Consider the following 19,060-nt stretch of genomic DNA (forward strand, 5'->3'; position numbering starts at 1 on the left):
AGAAAAAAAAAATTATGAAAATAGAATTGCTCATAATATCCATTTATTATCATTTTAATGCTAATGAAATCAGTAGTGATGGCCTCTCTTTCACTTCTGATATTAGTAATTTGTATTTTCTCTTTTTTTCCCCCTTGGTTAGCCTGGCCTGAGGTTGATTAATTTTGGTTGCACTGATGTTCTCTATTGTTTTCCTGTTTTCAATTTCACTGATTTCTGCTGATTTTCATTACTTATTTTCTTCTGCTTACTTTGTATTTAATTTGCTTTTCTTTTATAGTTTCCTAGGATGGAAGCTTAGATTACTAATCTTAAGTATTTCTTCTTTCCTTGTATTTTGATTCAGTGCTATAAATTTCCCTCTAGGCACTGCATCTCAAGAATTTTGACAAACTATATTTTCATTTAGTTCAAAATATTTTTAAATTATTCCTGAAACTCCTTTTTTGACCAATAAGTTATTAAAAGTGTATTATTTAATCTCCAAATATTTTGGAAATCTCCAGTCATTTTCTGTTACTGTAGTCTGAGAGCAAACGTTGTATGATGTCTAGTCTTTTAAATTTGTTAAGGTGTTTTATGGCCCAGAATTTGGTCTCTCTTGGTGAGTGTTCTATGTCAGTTTGTGAAGAGTGTGTATTCTACTGTTGTTGGATAACATATATTTTATAAATGTAAATTAGATCTACTTGACTTACGGTACTCTCTGTTGATTAATTTTCTGCCTGCTGGGTCTCTCAATTACTGATAGAGGGGTGTTATTGTCTCCAACTATAATAATAGAGTCACCTATTTTTCCTTGAAAATTATCTCAGCATTTGCTTCATGTATTTTGATGCTCCGTTGTCAGGTGAATTAAGTATTGTTATGCCATCTTGGAGAAATGACCCTGCTATCATTGTGCCGTGTCTCTCTTTACCCTGATAATTTTTCTTGTTCTGAAGACTGCTTTCTCTGACATACAAACATTTCCAGCTTTCCTTTGATGAACATTAGCACGGTATACTTTCCTTCATATTTCAAACGGATTTCCTGAAGACAACATACAATTGGGTCTTGCTTTCATATTCACTTTGGCAATCTCTTAAGTGGTATACTTAGACCATTGACATTTAAGTGACTATGGTATCATTGAGCTAGTATATACCATAGTTGTTAGTTTTCATTTGTTGTCTTTGTTCTTTATTGCTTCTTCTTTGGTCTTCTTCTTCTTTTTTATTTTTTTGGCTTCTCATTTTATTTTTTATTTTTATGTTTATTTCATTATTGAGATGGAGTCTCACTCTGTCACCCAGGCTGGAGTGTAGTGGCATGATCTTGGCACACTGCAAACTCTGCCTCCTGGGTTCAAGTGATTCTCCCACTTCAGCCTCCTGAGTAGCTGGGACTACAGGCACGTCCCACCATGTCCAGCTAATTTTTGCATTGTTTTGGTAGAGACGGGGTTTTACCATGTTGTCCAGGTTTGTCTCAAACTCCTGACCACAAGCAATCTACCTGCTTTGGCATCCTAAAGTGCTAGGATTAAAGGCATGAGCCACCGTGCCCACTCTGGCCTCTCATTTTAATTAAGCATTTTATATGATTTCATTTTCTTTCCTGGGTTAGCATACAAATTATACTACTTTTAAAACTTTTTAAAGTGGACACTCTAGAGTTTGCAATACACACTTGCAATTAACCTAAGTCCATTTTCTTTCTTTTTAAAAAGACCCTACAGCACTTGGTATTCCCAGGCCATCTCCAATCCCAGTAATAGACCAGTCCTGACCCTGTTTAGTATCCAAGATCAGATGAGATTAAGAACATTCAGGGTGCTATGGCCATTGATCTAGTTCATTTTCATATAACAGTATACCACTTCATGAGTAGTGCCAGTACTTTATAACAATTCCTCCCTCTTGTTCCTTATAACATTTGACTTATCCATGAGATATAATACCAAATACTGTTGCTATTATTATTTTGTACAAATTGTCTGTTAGATCAATTAAGAATTATAAAAATATTTTATTTTACCTTCATTTATTCCTTCTCTAACACTCTTCTTTCCTAGATGAGTTTCTTACCTATGTCACTTTTCTTCTCTCTGAAGAACTTCTTTTAACATTACTTGCTGGTCTGCTAGTGACAAATTCCTTAAATTTTTGTTTGAGAAATACTTTATTTCTCTTTTACTTTGAAATTCCCAGTTTCATAATTCCAAAATGTCTGCTATCCCTGAGTCTGTTTCTGCTTATTTGTCTCTGTAGACTGTTTCTGCCTTTTATCTTGCCTTATAAGTGTTTTTGAAAGCCAGACATGATATAAATGTAAATGAAACCAAGGTGAATAGGCCTTTAATGTGATATTTTATATTATCTGGCTGTGGGGTAGGCTGTGTTTACTGGTTGTTGTAGCTAGGTGTGTTTCAAAATGGTTACTATCCCTCTCCCTCTGCTGGAAGCAGGAGGGAATTCTCTGTTTGAAAGTGAGAACCTGTTAGGGCTCTGAAAGGACGTAAAACTCAGGAAAACGTAGGGGCCTCCCAAAGACTGGGCAGTCTCTGAGTCTTTTTTAACACTCAAGCTGGTCTACACTGAGTCTCCAGTAATTTGCTAATTATAGTTTAAAGTGTCCCCACTGTCCAGATGTGGGCTATGTATTTGCCTGTCTGTCTCTCCATTTTGGGGGCAGTAGTTTGTCTTGTGACCTTAATCCTCTGACAGATCTAAGAAGAGTTGTTGACTTTCAGTGTGTCCATCTTTTTTCTTGTTTTGAGGTTGGGAGTGATGACTTCCAAATTCCTTACATTTCAGACCAGAAAACACATTAATTAATTAATTAGTTAATTTAGAGGCAGAGTCTTGTTCTGTCACCCAGGCTGGAGTGCAGTGGCACGATCTAGGCTCACTGCACCCTCCGCCTCGCAGGTTCAAGTAATTCTCCTACCTCAGCTTCCTGAGTAGCTGGGATTTCTGGCACCCACCACCACGCCTGGCTGATTTTTTTTTTTTTTTTTTTTTTTTTTAAGTAGAAACGGGTTTTACCATGTTGGCCAGGCTGGTCTCAAACTCCTGACCTCAAGTGATCCACTTGCTTTGGCCTCCCAAAGTGGTGGGTTTACAGGTGTGAGCCACTGTGCCCAACCCAGAAAACACTTTACTATTGTCAACCTAAATAACAAAGAGAAAGAGGCTCTCTAAAAGAAATAAGGTATTTATTTTGGAATAGAGCATTGTAGTGGGAATATGCATGCCGTAGTAAGCTATGTACATATTCAGGGAGATAAAGAAAGGGAATAGTTTGTAAAGGAAAAATGAGGATTATATAATTGTTTTGAAATGATTGTCCTTGGCTGTAAATATCAGCAACAATGGTGACACCAGTCCAAGGCTGGACAGGCCGTTGCTGGGCAGATGTCTTTTCAGAAGTATTTTTTGTATATGGATGCAAATGTTCTTTGGGCAAGGTTGTGATTTTTGCAATTTTTTGTGATAGTTTGTGTTATCAGGCATCTAAGAATGAGAACTCTGTATTTATGGCCTTCACCTCTATTTGTCAGATTTTTCTTTTATTTTCTTAACATCAGTGACTCCATTTTGATTCTGACAACTTTCACACTATGATTTTTAAATCTTTTTGGGGGGGGAGACTGGATTCAGCTAGAAGCCAAATTGTGCTCCACACACAATATTTTTTTTTTTTTTTTTTGAGATAGAGTCGTACTCTGTCACCCAGGTTGGAGTGCAGTGGTGTGATCTTGGCTCACTGGAGCCTTTGCCTCCTGGGTTAAAGCAATTCTGCCTCAGGCTCTCAAGTAGCTGGGACTACAGGTGTGTACCACCACGTCTGGCTAATCTTTTGTATTTTTAGTAGAGGTGGGGTTTCACTATATTGGCCAGGCTGGTCTTGAACTCCTGACCTCAAGTGATCCATCCACCTCGACCTCCCAAAGTGCTGGGATTACAGGCATGAGCCACTGTGCTTTGCCCCCATGCAATGATTTTTAAAGAATCAAAAATGGCTGGCCGGATGCAGTGGCTCACACCTGTAATGCCAACACTTTGGGAGGCAGAGGTGGGTAGTCACGAGGTCAGGAGATCAATACTATCCTGGCTAACACGGTGAAATCCCATCTCTACTAAAAATACGAAAAATTAGTGGGACGTGGTGGCATGCACCTGTAGTCCCAGCTACTCAGAAGGCTGAGGCAACAGAACCAATGGAACCTGGGAGGCAGAGGTTGCAGTGAGCCAAGATTGCACCATTGCACTCTAGCCTGGGTGACAGCGAGACTCTGTCTAAAAAGAAAAAAAATAAAAATAAAAATAAAAGGTTGCTAAATTTTAGATTACTTGTTTTTGTATTTTTCATTATATCTGTGATATATTAATAGATTTCTTAATAACAACTAACTTTTCCTTGATTGTAATTCTTCCTTTTACTTCACTGAGGTGGATAATTCTTTATATACACGGTTAAATTTTACTTAATTTTTTGTTCAGATTTTTACAATTATATTTGTAAGTGAAATTCATCTGGTACTTTATTTTGGCTGCTCTCTTTGTCTGACTGAGATGCTGATATAGGGTACTCTTATCTTTTGTTTCCAAGACTGTTGCCACTCTAATGAGGAACTGAATGAAGTTTTATTATACACTTTTAGTTAACTTGAGAATTCTATTAACTATTTTTTGAGATAAGTGAAAATGACTTCTGGTATCTAAGAAAAAGTAGCTAGAAAAGAATATTTTAAAATTTACAAGGGATATTATAAAGCAAGCTTATGAAGAGTTTAAATTTTAGAGTATAGCATTCCCCTGGTTCCCTCTTTAAAGGCAGTTTTCAATAATTAAGAGATATTAACTATATTTATTTAGGTCAGGAGTTTTTTTTTTCAACTTGTCTTCTGAAACGGAAGAATAAATGAACAAAATGATAAAAGAGAGAATGAACAAATGTCACCATTCTCCTCTTATTGAGGGCGATTGTGCAGGTTGTACACTACATAAACCAAGGCACATTATTTGTTACAAGGTTTGCGTTGATTAGACATTTTCTTTCTGTACTTATGTGATTAAAATCTACATCGGGGTCAGCAAATTTCTTTTTTTTCAAGGGCAAGACAGTAAGTATTTTAGGCTTGTGGGTCCTGTGGTCTCTGTCAAAACTTTTAAACTTTGCTGTCATAGTATGAAAGCAGCCATACATATATAAGGGAATCGTCGTGGCTGTGTCTCAATAAAATTTGATATACAGAAGCATAACTGGACTGAGGGCTGTGGTTTACCTATCCTACTTTATGCCTACATACTTCTAAGGGAATTTATTATTATCATGAAGATGTTAAGATGGGTTACGGTTATAGCTGAAACTCCTAACTTACATATCTGATTTTCCTCCAGTAATACTCTTTCAGTTTCTTGTGCAGTTTCAACCTTTTCTGCCAGCGTTTTGTAAATGTTGTAGCTCTTTAAGCCTCAGCCTTAGATCTTTTTCTTTTCTCACTTCTATACTCTTTCTATAGGCAATGAATCCAATATTTTTAAACTTCAGTGCATTCCTCTACTCTGAATCCAACTGCCAACTTCATGTTTCTCAAAGACACCTCAAATTCAACAGTTAAACTGAATTTATAATCTTCCATTCTCAAACCTACTTTTCTGTGTTTTTTTTTCTGTTTCAGTGAATATTATCATCAACTCTTTAATACAATAAGCCAGAAATTTAAGAATTATACTTCACATACGGAGTCTTTATTACCTATTGATTTTATCCCCTTTTGAATCATCTGTCCACTTCATTTCTCTGCTCATAAAAAAAGGTGCTGCCGATTTTTATCTGTATTATTGCAACAGCCAGCCATTCTTGGCTCCTTCCATTTTGTGATTTGACTGATATTTACAAAATAGATATCAGATAATAAACTAAATAATCTAATAATAAAGCTAGTCCCAGACCTTTAATAACATACTTTGTTCTAAGGATAAAAATTAAAAATGTTGGCAATAGCTCTCATAAAGCTATGTGTGTTTTGCCACCTGCCTCCTTTCTAACCCCATCTGGCACTTACTTATATATACCAGACATTATACCAGGAAAGGGGATTACAAAGATAAAATAAATGGTCTCTGATTTCAAGCAGGTTACAGACTTTTTGGGGGATACACTTAAGTAAATAATGTTAAAGAGAGTTGCATTATTTTAGGTCAGATAAACATCAGAATTGAAATGACAGGTTAAGATATACATAATAGGGAGAAAACCAAGAAGGATTTAGCTTAAAAAATCAGCAACATATCTAAAATTCTTTATTTGGAAAGAACTATATATACTGTCAAATCTTTCCTTATTGTTTTGAGAGCTTATATCATAGGTTAAATATATAAATGAGGAAAACCTTATGATAAGAATAGCTCTTTGACTTAGAATTTTCCATTTGCTACTAACTAAATGAATTATACAAAAGCCACTTGTAAATCTCTGTGTCAACTGATGATAAAATCAATGCAGTTGTTTGAAAGACTATATTGTATTGTACATCTTAGAAGCACATTGTAGCACATTACATCTGACACCATTAACCAGAAGAATGACTTCATTGGCAAAAAAGAATAAATTGTAAGAAAGAAGGTGTGACAGGTCTTTCCTTTTCACAACTTACCTTCCACGGAAACTCGGAAACAGTTTCATAACGATTTCATAAGTTTTTGTAATGATGTAAATTTTTGTACTGCTGATGTAACTGCATTTCTGTCATGTTTGCACATTTTGGCCCATCAGAATGTTTGGCTTCTCTCTATATGGTCTTCTAATTATAGAAATTGCCTCATAAATGTGATTGTGTGTGTGTGGCAATGTAATATTATAAGAACAGCAAGCCATTCAGAAACAGAATTTCTGAGATTCAGTAAAACAGAGTTTTCTTTGTTGAAAACAGAAATATGCTCAGATTTAACAGCTCCAGAAAAACAGCACCATATTTGACTATATGAAACCAGAAAGGCACTATAAACTATTATTTTTTATTCTATGTGATTTGTCTGTGGTGTCTATGATAAATGCTGCTTTCTAAAACATACCAGTCACAGCACAGCAGAGCAATAATGGAAACATAAATGTACATTATGAGAAAAACACAATTAGAAAAGTATAAACATAAACTTACTGGCTCTCCTGGAAGTCCTCTGTCACCTGTACTTCCAGGCAATCCCTGTAAACCCTGGACAAATAAAGGCAATACTTGTAGGAAAAGTGTTGTGTGAAGACGTTTTAGACAGTTTCCTTACCTTAGCTTTCCTATGGATCCTTCCACCCAACTTTTCTGTCTACTGCTATACATATATATATATATATATATATATATATTGCTTTTGTGGTAAATTTACTATTTTAACCATTTTTAAATGTAGTTATGTGGCATTGTGTACATTCACATTGCTGTGTAACCGTCACCAGAACTTTTTCGTCTTCCCAAACTGAAACTCTGTACCCATTAAAAACTAACTCCCCATCACCCCTTTTTTCTATTCCCTGGCAACCACCATTCTATTTTCTGTCTCTATGAATTCGAATATCCTAAGTACCTCATATCAGTGAGATCACACAATATCTGCCTTTCTGTGACTGGCTTATTTTACCTAGCATAATGTCTTCAAGATTCATCCCTGTTGTAGCATGCGTGAAAATGTTCTGCTTTTTAAGGTTGGGTCCACTGTATGCATATCCCACATTTTGTTTATCTATTAGTCTATCAAAGAACATGGATTACTTTCAACTTTTGGCTATTGTGAATAATGTGGCCCTGAATATGGGTATACAAGTATCTGTATGAGTCCCTTTTTTCAATTATTTGGGTCTCTACCTAGAAGTGGAACTGATAGATCATATGGCTAATTCTCTGTTTAACTTCTTGACAAACCACCAAACTGTTTTCCACAGCAGTCCCCCTATTTTATATTTGTACCAGTAATGAACAAGGGTTCCAATTCCTCCACATCCTTGGCCATACATATTTTCTTTTTTTTTATGACAGCATTATAATGTTTGTGAAATAGTATCCCATGGTGGTTTGATTTTCATTTCCCTAATGACGAGTGATGTTGAGCATCTTTTCATGTGCTTACTGGCCATTTGTATACCTTCTCTGGAGAAATGCCTGTTCAAGTCCTTTCCTCATTTTTCCATCAGGTTGTTTTTTTATTCTTGAGTTGTAGGAGTTCTTTGTATCTACTCCCATTTTTTATTTAATCCTCACTCCTATACTGTGACAAATAATTATCCAAAATTATTTTAAATCTGAATTTCTTTACAGTTTTAATATTCATATAAAGTTTCCTTTTTCAAAAAATAATAATGTCCTTGCAATGTGTTAATAAGTATGACTTACGTCTTTAAACTCTGGCAAGGCACAGGAGACTTGGAACCTAGATAACCGTAAATAACCATACTGAACCTGTAACTTCCTTTTTCCCCCATCTTTACACTCTTTGTAGTACCATAAAAGAGTGTTTCAGATATGAAGTAGATAGAACACTAAACCAAATTCTGAGTCTTCTCTGACTCAGTCAAAGATTTATTGAGCATTTACTGTGTGCGAGGCACTGATGACCACTGACAACACATAACATGTTGACCCATTTGTAAGTTGCGTCTTCTTTTTTTGCTTTATTTTATTTATTGATTGATTTTTTTGAGATGGAGTCTCACTCTGTTGCCCATGCTGGAGTGCAGTGGCAAGATCTCGGCTCACTGCAAGTTCCCCATCCCGGGCTCACGCCATTCTCCTGCCTCAGCCTCCCGAGTAGCTGGGACTACAGGCGCCCACCACCACGCCTGGCTAATTTTTTTATTTTGTATTTTTAGTAGAGATGGGGTTTCACCATGTTAGCCAGGATGATTTCGATCTCCTGACCTCGTGATCCGCCCGCCTTGGCCTCCCAAAGTGCTGGGATTACAGGCGTGAGCCACTGTGCCCAGCCATAAGTTGCATCTTCTACATTACTGACCTTGGGAAAGTTGATAACTATACAGCTAATCACAAATACCATTTTACCTTAAAAAACTAAAAGGTATAAAAATATGACATTAAATTATAAGTAAAGATATTCAAAGTTCTTAGCAACACACTGTCTTCTAAGTTATAATCTGTAATGCTATGTTCAGTTTTTCTGGCTAGGGAAAGGGAACTATGTAAAATTATGGACTCCCATCTAGTTGAGGCTCTGTTTCAGTCATGTAAATGATATGGTGCCTATTTACTCCAGGCTCCTTAATTAAGAGATAGGATCATTATAAGGAATCTCTCTGTGCCTAGTAGACCAACTGAAATATACAGAAAACTTCAGAACTTTAAATAATATCTGCCCAATTTTCTTTGTAAAGTATGTATAGACATAATATTGAGCTTATCATGTACTTTTAATGCTGTTGATACTGCATAAAAGCTCTTTTGCAAAGCCATGAAATAATTTAAGTGGACTCTGTTTTTATTGGGGAAAAAGCGGAAAAGCACAAGCTGGAATAAAATAAAAATTATCTTTAAGGTTTTTTAGAACTCCCTTCTCCATTACTTCAACCCAGTAACTGTGATAATGATGACCATGAGGATAACAATGGTTATTTTGGTTGTTATTTATTAGAGCCTGTGCCAGGAACATAATAAATAACATTTGTTATACATTTGTTATAACTATAAAAAGATTTCCTATATCAAAGATGGGGAAACTGAAGCCCAGAGAAGTTAAGTAATCTGTACAAAGTCAAGACTGCTAGTAAGTGGCAAAGCCAATATATGACTTCCAATATGATTGATTCCAATAAAATATAATGATACATTATATGCAAGGGAATAATGATATATATATAACTGTGGACTACTTATCAGAAATACCAACGGCCAAAAGAAAATGGTAAGTTATCCTTACAGAGCTGAATAAAAACAAAAAAATCCCCCAAAAAACTCTGTCGACCTAAAATCTGATATCCGGTGAAACTGTACTTCAAAAGTAAAGGAGAAATAAAGACATTTCATAAACAAAAACTAAGAGAAATATGTACTAGCAGACTTTACTACAAGAAATATAAAGGATGTTCTATAGGTTACAGGGAAACGACACCATTTGGAAACACAAATCTTCAGAAAGGAATGAACAGCATCAGAAAAGGCAAATATGTGGGTAAATGATAAACATTATTTCCCCATTAAACATCTCTAAGGTATGTATTTCATTTACATTATGAAAACATTATATTTATATTAAAGCAAAAATTATAACTTTGCAAATGTGTAGTTTAAAATATATGTAGATATAATACATAAAACTTTTTAATGCTATAATTATAGCATAATTATAATTATATTATATATAATTATATAATTATAATTATAGCATAAAAAAGTATTCGTAAATGGACCTATATTGTTGGCAAGTTTCTTACACTTGTGTTAAGTATTTACATAAAACACTTATTTTGTGGCACTTCACAGAAGAAGTTTGCTGACCCTTGACCTAGAATAACCATGGAAAATTATAATGAGAAGAAATAGAGCTAAAAATCCAACAGACAGATTAAAATAGAATTCTCAAAATTATTCAATGCAAACAGAAGACATTGAACAATAACAACAAAAAGGAAACAAAGAAAAACAGCTCATTAAATGGGAGACCCAAATTAACCATAACAATTAAGTATCAATAATTACATTAAATTGAAATTGAACAAATGCTCAAATTAAAAGGCAGAAATTGTCAGAATGAATAAAACCCAAGGTCTAACTATAAGATAAGATATTCACTTTAAATATCAAGACACAGATAGGTTGAAAGTAAATTAAGGAACAAGATATGCCATGTAAGCAGCAAGCATAAGAAACTTGGAGAAACTTTATATTAGTATTAATATCAGATGAGGTATACTTCATAACAAATAGTATTACCAGGAGTAAAAAGCATTACCAGAGATAAAGAAGAATATTTTTTAACAAAAAAAAAAAAAGGATCAGCTGATGAGGAAGATATAATAATTACAAATGTGAATAAACTTACAATAGAATTTAAAAATACATAAAGCAAAATTGGAAAGAATTAAAGGTAGACATAGAGAAACGTAAAAGTTATAGTCGGGAGAATTTTTACACCCCATCTCACAAACTGATAGAATATCTAGATTTAAAGAAATACTCAGTAATGTATGAGTTATGATAGTTTTTATATTATTTAGAGAACCTAAAATAGTGATCCAGGCCTTAACACCTTATTAACACAGTGGATTGTGGTCTTTCTTCCTGATTTTCTTTTGAGTCAGATGTATGGGAGGCAAGTATTGTATAGGAAACAGGGTTGGTCCACAGACAAATACACTTTTATCAGTTATCTGGATTACCAGAGCACTATGTGTTGCCAGTTTTCATTTAATTCCTGGCTTAAAATTATGAAAACTTAGAGATGGAGAGGGTCTTAGAGCTCTTATCCAAACCATTTTTAAAAATTCATTTTAAAAATAAAGAATATGTATTTTTAGAGATGGGGGGTCTCACTACATTGCTCTAGCTGGTCTCGAACTCCTGGGCTCAAGAGACCCTTCTTCCTCTGCCTCTGAAAGTGCTGTGATTACAGGCATGAGCCATCATGCCTAGCCCTAACCAATTTAAACACGGTTATATGGTTTCTAGGAGCATACACTAGACCAAAGGTCAATCTGACCTCGAATTTAGTTTTCTAATGTATACCACTGCCTGTTTGTTGATAGTGCATAAATGACTAGAGACACTAAGACTGTGCTGAAGGATCAAATGAATCTTTGGGGCTTGTTTGGCTTTTTTCAATTGATTGTTCCCAGCTTCTCCAAGATCTCAATTCAATCAAGGAGAAGGAGACAATGTAGATATAGAGCCAAGTAAACCTCAATAACTATTATAAATTCATATTTAATGTCCAATCTTGTCATACACTAAGGTAACTTAATTCTTCCAGGAGACTATGCAACACATTTGCCAGGGTAAGGTTTCAAATCAGGGTAAGGTTACAAAATGATTCTAGTATCTTTTATTTAATTGAGAAAGTCAAACATGAAATATTACATTTATACAAGCATATCTTGATGAGCTAAAAATGAAGGTAAAATTCTAGGGAAGGTCAAAAATGAATGACCTATAATTTTACCTTCATTTTCAGTACATAAATGAATACAAAATGAATAAGTAATTTTATTTATCTGGGTCTCATTTTTTTTTAAATGAGAGGAATGAACTTGAGCTCCAAACTTTTCCACTCACTGCAATGTATCTCGGCACTGTATAAAGTATAGCAAAGTAGTCAATATATACAAACACCATTTATATCGATATAATAGAAACTCAGATGATGAATATTAAAACTCAAGTAACATTCTTTGAGGATAACGTTAATCAATAATATATTGCCACACACAAGTTCTTTCCCAGACATAGTCATTTATTTTCTGTCTTAGGTCTCTGGTATTTTATGTTGGATCACTGTTAAATACAATGTTATTGTGGGAAACAGCGGGCAGGGGGCAGCAGATTTCAAAAAGGAACAAGCAAATGCAGTGACATTTACTGTGTAAACAATTATTAATACTATAGCAGCTAAAACATTTTTATTCTATCCTTTTCTGTCTCCCGAGCTGCAATCTATTTATATTATCTATTTTTATAACTTTATATTATATATATGTGTATATAACAAATCAAAATGTCATCATTAAAAATTAAAATTCTGAATGAAAGTAAAAATATTCATATACCTAAGCTTATGTGCTCATATACATGTACTATCTTATGTGTCTATGTGTAAGTATGCATGTGTGGGTAAATCTTTATTTAACTTCTTTTTCCTCTTACTTAGTGATGATAACCACAGAACTTGTTGCCTTTCAGGGAAAAAAATGTATAATTCTGGTAAGATTTTTGATGGTAGGAAAATAACTAGTATTATAAAATATTAACAACTCCTAAGAAGTGCCATGGGAAGGCATGATGACACACACAGCTCTACACTCCAAAGGCCTAAAAGGAATTCAAGTTGAGTTAAAAGAAAACTAGGCAAGAGGCCCGAAAAAAGTTACTTATTATGTTAGCTTTATTAATGTCTCATTATATTTATATGTCATGCCATTTTATTTTGAAATGGGTTTTACAGTAAAACTAATTTATCTTCACTCTACTTATCATAGAGTGAAGTAAAAGTATCAGTTATAACCACCAGTTACGGATAGGTACAACCCAGGCTCAGAATGGGTAAGCAACTTGCTCAAATAAAACAATGACCCAATGATTAAAGGAGAAAAAGAACTTACATTCTTTTAGTCCAACGTACTGAACACCAAACAATAGTTGTATCAGAGAATAAAGCAGATAAGGGTAATCAGTTCATAATTTATACATATATCAAGATATCACATTGTATACTGCAAATATATGTAATTTTTACGTGTCAAAAAATCCCCCAAACATTGTTTGAGCAGCCCCTCTCCTCAGAAAATAGCAGATAAAAATTGTTCATAGCCTGATTTTTTTTTTTTTATTACTTACTGGTTTCCCTTGAACTCCTCTTTCTCCAGCGTTTCCAGTCTTCCCCTACACGAGAAAGAAAATGCTTGAGTCAAGTATTCCCCTCCAAAAAGATTAATCATACTAAGAAAAACAAAAAAGACTTAAAATGTTCATCTTTAATGTGAAATGTTTCATTACTTACAATAAGACCATGAGGCCCTCTTTTTCCTTGATCTCCTTTTTCACCCTAACAAAGCATCAAAGCCAGGTGAGTTAGTAAGAATGTGAATTATCGTCTTATATATGCTAGCATATATTCACATACAAAAAGATAGTAAGTATATAGTTCAATACTGAAAAGTAAACATCTCTGTGTGTGTAGTAAAAACTTTTATGTGTTTCATACTTAGACAAAGAGAAAATTTAGAACCATATTTTTGTAAGGAAATACGTTGTTTTTTAGACCAGTAGGACATACGGGTTCAATAAAATTTAACTGTATATGAAATGAGAAAAATCAATGATTACCTTGGCACCTTGTATACCTTGTTCCCCTAAGAGACCATCTGGTCCTCTTGGTCCCTAGAGGTGAAAAAATATCCTGTTGTTAATTTGAAATGTTCCCTTTTCTTTCTTTCTTTCTTTTTTTTTTAACTGTTAAGTGTCCTCACAGGTGAAGATGCTGTGCCCTTCTTTAGTTGACAAACTCCTTCTGCTTGATTTTATGCCTGACAACAGAAAATAATACAGCTGCGTATATGGCTCAACCTCTCTGCATGGGAGAATCAGCCCATGTTTTTAAGATTTAATGACAAATAGTAAGTCAAATGAGCACAAAAATAGCTAACTCAGAGGTTGAGGTGGTTATAATATAGGTGTGTTATTTGGGTATTTCGTTCACTTTATAGTTTACTCAGCAGTCAACCAGGATTTATTCTTAATCAACTCTAAATCAAAAGTGGCTGGATTTGTTTCTCTAAACAGTCTCCTTAAGTTTAATATTTTAAGATGGTGCTCTTTTCACATTATTAGAAAATGGTACCAATGCAGGAACAGAAAACCAAACACAGCATTTTCTCACTTATAAGTGGGAGCTGAACGATGAGAACACATGGACACATGGTGAGGAACAACACACACTGGGGCCTGTCACGGGGCCTGGGGGGAGGCAGTGCATCAGGAGGAATAGCTAATGGATGCTGGGCTTAATACCTAAGTGATGGGATGATCTGTGCAGCAAACCACTATGTCACATGTTTACCTGTGCAACAAACCTGCACATCTTGCACATGTGCCCCTGAACTTAAAATAAAAATTGAAGAAAAAAAAATAACAAAGTTTAGCTGGAATGAAAAAAAAAGAAAGAAAATGAGTGCTGACTGCATTATACCTGCTATGCAACTGCTTGCCAGGAATTACTGGGAGATGGCAGGAGCACAGAAAAGGTAGAGAAAATACTACTGAAAATATTCGTGTAAATTTGAAACTTCCCAGTGTTCATTCAATAATTAGTTGCAAAAAAGCCGTTGCAAAAGTCATTCTATAATAAAATGATAGAATACTCTTTCGTTAAATTATCACTTTCTTTGGAAGACCTTAAAGTCTTTGTTCAGGGACTTGATTCAATTCTACAGACTCTAACTGAATACCTGTGGAAAAGGAATTGTATTAAGTGTTACGGTGATTTATAATTGAGAGAAAGTTTCTCTATTATATAAATACACAAAAGACAATAATGTATATATAGAGATAAGACATGCCAAGGACCAAAACAAGAATTCAAAGAAGGAGACAACCTTCACATTTGTAATGGGAATAAAGATATTTTTAGCAGGTGGAGGTTCAGATCTCATAGACTTATTCCAAATAGAAGAAACTCTACATTGAGGGATAGTATGAGAAGAAAATACAGAGGCATGAAAAAAGATGCTCACAGAATAAAAACATAGTTTGTTTGGTTAGGCTATTGATTACATGTTGACAAATATTAAGATGTAAGTGTGGAAAAGAAGACTAGGACTTATAAGGTGAAGGACTGAAGTTTACTTGTAAATAATTTGGCAGAAAACTGATGCTGAAGATTTCTATACAGAACAGTGATACACATCTCCCAGGACAACATACAGATTTGAAGGAGTCCTTTAGGCTTCAGAATCTTCTCTTGTATCAATCACATCTGAGATAAGCTTTGGTTTAGCTTTATATTATTAAAAGCTATTTACTATAATAGGACTCTCTTCTTGGGAACTCTTAGGGTAACTGCATTCCTTGATCCTCTGAGGCACATTCATGGATTTGGACAGAACACACACTTCATGGAGGATCTGTAGCTCCACTGATCCTGATAAAGCCATAGCTCCAGCCCTACAATTTCTAAGTCTATATTCAAGGTACTCCATAATCTATTCCCAACTTCCTTTCTGCTCTATTTTCCAGTGAAGGACTGAAAAACTGAACTACAGTCTTACTGTGCAAAACCTTGAAGATCAAGTTGAGGAGCATAGCCTTAATTTAATAGATCAGTATTTTTTAACATGTGTTATTCATTCAGCAGATGTATACTGAGTGCCTACTAAAAGCCAGGCATTGTTTTAGGTCCAGAGGACATGGTAGGGAGAAGAGACAAATCCCTGAATTCATGAACAAGCAAATAAGTACGTAAAACTAAATTATAAAATGAAAATATGTAGTTAAGTATAATGAAGAAAAATAAAGAACTAGAGAGTATCCAAGGTGGAGAGGACTATTTTAGATAGGGTGGCCTGAAAAGTCTCTCTAAAGTGACATGTGGGTAGATACCTAAAAGAGGTAAGATTGCAAGCTACGCAAATGATTTGGGGAAGGTCACTGTAGCAGAAAAAACAGCAAGTGCAAAGTTCTGATGGGGGGCATGCTTAGAATATTCAATAATTGAGTATCTGAAGATGAAAAAAGAACAATGTTCAAAGGATGACTCGAGTCTTAAGCATGAAGGTCCCTCAGGACTTTGCTCTAATAATCACCCTCAACCCTCAAGATGATCTTGACATTTCATCCATCTGTATTGATTCTTTTTCTCTAGCACCTTCAATGCCTAATTCTTCTCTTTTTGCTCTGAAAGAAACACAGCTAACTTTTTTGAGTAACAAAAGAAGAAGGCCGAAAGAGTGTGAAAAGGAATGAGTCATCAACATTCTAAAATACTATAAAAAACAAGTAAGGTCTAAATTGAAAATGTGTCCACTGGTAATTAATTGGGCCCTTAAAACTCCTTTACAACCTAGAATTTCTATGTATTTCTTTGATATTTTACTACTGAGTAATTGGTAGAAGATAAGAGCATCAATAGGAAGCAAATTAGAAATGTAGATTTGCTTGGGGTGGAGAGGGAGGAGTGGTGGAAGGTAAGGAGTTCGACTCTAGATGATCAAGCCCAATGAAGTAGATATCTCCAAGGCTAGTGATAGAGAGTTAGAAAGTTAGAAGTCATTCTGAGTTTACATGGTGGCAGCCATAAGCATTAAGCTTCAAAAGGCCCCCAGACACACAGTTGTACATTTAGAATTTTTTTTAAAAAAGACTGTTTGGTCCAAAGATAGAAAATACGTTTCATTTCTTAGATAAATCAGATTAAGTGGCTGCGTAGATATATACGTAGAAAAGGCGGCATCTAGCTGGACTAAGTCTCATAATTAATTGCCAGTTTCTTGTTTGGGCACAGAAATCACCTACTGCCATGGCTGAACTAGTCCAAACCCCAATTTTTAAGATGAAGAAACTGAAGTCTGTAGATGTTAGATGAGTAGCCTGACTCCCATGATGTCTAAATATACAAAGACTGAACGACTATGCTTTATTAAGTTTATCATATTTTTTCAAAGGTTAGAAAGAAATGAGGTTAATCCTGTTAGCAAGTGAATTCAGGCTGGAATAGAGGACCTGAAATTCAGAAGTTTACAAAATGAATATTAAACATTCACAAGTAAAGTGCTGATTGGTATTGCAAATCAAGGGAACTCCTTCTAAAATTAAGGAATACATATAGTAATGATAACCACTCATGTTATGTTTTACATTTAAAAAATACTTTTACTACTCAAAGCAATCTAGAGATTCAGTGCAATCCCTATCAAAATACCAATGTCATTTTTCACAGAGATAGAAAAACAAATCCTAAGATTCATATGGAACACAAAAAAGAGCCCAAATAGCCAAAGTAATCCTAAGCAAAAAGAATAAAGCTAGAAGCACCACACTACATGACTTTAAAGTACACTACTGGGCTGGGTGTGGTGGCTCACACCTGTAATCCAACATTTTGGGAAGCCGAGGAGGGAGGATCACTTGAGCCCAGGAGTTCAAGATCAACCTGGGTAAGATGGCAAGACCCTGTCTCTACAAAAAATTTAAAAATTAGCCAGGCATGGTGGAACATGCCTGTAGAACCAGCTACTTGGTAGGTTGAGGCAGTAGGATCATGTGAGCCCAGGAATTTGAGGCAGCAATGTGCTATGATTACATCACTGCACTCCAGCCTGGGTGACAGAGTGACACCCCATCTTTAAAAGATAAATAAAATAAAATAAAATAAACTACAAAACTATAGTTACCAAAACAGCATGGTACTAGTATAAAAACAGACACATAGGCCAACAGAACAGAGAGCCCAGAAATAAATCTACACATTTATAGCCAGCTGATTTTTGACAAAGGTGCCAAGAACACACAATGGGGTATGAATGGTCTCTTCAATAAATGATGTTAAGAAAACTGTATATCCAGATGCAGAAGAATTAAATTAAACCCTTATCTCTCACCATATACAAAAATCAACTCAAAATGGATTAAAGACTTAAATATGAAGACTCAGAACTATAAAACTTCTAGAAGAAAACGGGAAAAGCTCCACGACATTGGTTTGGGCAATAATTTATGGGTTAAAACCTCAAAAGCACAGGAAACAAAACCAAAAACAGACAAATGGGACTATGGTAAACTAAAAAGCTTCCGTACAACATAAGAAACAATCAACAGTTGAAGAGACAACCTGTTGAATGAGAGAATATATTTGCAAATTATTCATCTGACAAGGGACTATATATCCAGAATTCACAAGGAACTCAAACAACTCAGTAGTTACAAAAATAATTCTATTAAAAATTGGGGAAAAGACATGAGCAGATATTTCCTAAGAGACAAATGGCCAACAGATACATGAAAAAATGCTCAACGTCACTAATTATCAGGAAAGATGAAAATCAAAACCACAATAAGATATCATCATATCACAGAAAGAATGACTATTATCAAAAAGACAAAAAACAACAGATATTGGCCAGGATGCACAGCAAAGGGAACTCTTATATACTGTTGGTGAGAATGTGAATAATTACTAATTCCATAGCCACTATGGAAAAGAGTATGCAGATTATGGAGCCTGGGTGTAGTGGCTCACGCCTATAATCCCAGCACTTTGGAGGCCAAGGCGGGTGGGATCACCTGACGTCAGGAGTTGGAGTCCAGCCCGGCTAACATGGTGAAATCCCGTCTCTACTAAAAATACAAAATTAGCTGGGCGAGGTG

General features: G+C 35.0%; 1 protein-coding gene across 1 annotated transcript in view; it reads right to left on the minus strand.

Moving 5' to 3' along the window:
* Positions 1–19,060, minus strand: part of COL24A1 (collagen type XXIV alpha 1 chain) — a 388,303-nt gene that overhangs the window by 130,318 nt on the left and 238,925 nt on the right. The window contains exons 29-32 of the mRNA XM_030912579.1: positions 14,027–14,080; positions 13,701–13,745; positions 13,538–13,582; positions 7,151–7,204 (exon numbers count right to left, since the gene is read on the minus strand). Of these exons, the coding sequence (XP_030768439.1) occupies positions 7,151–7,204; positions 13,538–13,582; positions 13,701–13,745; positions 14,027–14,080 (198 nt within the window). The remainder of the gene's footprint in view (positions 1–7,150; positions 7,205–13,537; positions 13,583–13,700; positions 13,746–14,026; positions 14,081–19,060) is intronic.

This window comes from Rhinopithecus roxellana, chromosome 12 (genome assembly GCF_007565055.1).
Source record: "Rhinopithecus roxellana isolate Shanxi Qingling chromosome 12, ASM756505v1, whole genome shotgun sequence".
NCBI classification, from domain to species: domain Eukaryota; kingdom Metazoa; phylum Chordata; class Mammalia; order Primates; family Cercopithecidae; genus Rhinopithecus; species Rhinopithecus roxellana.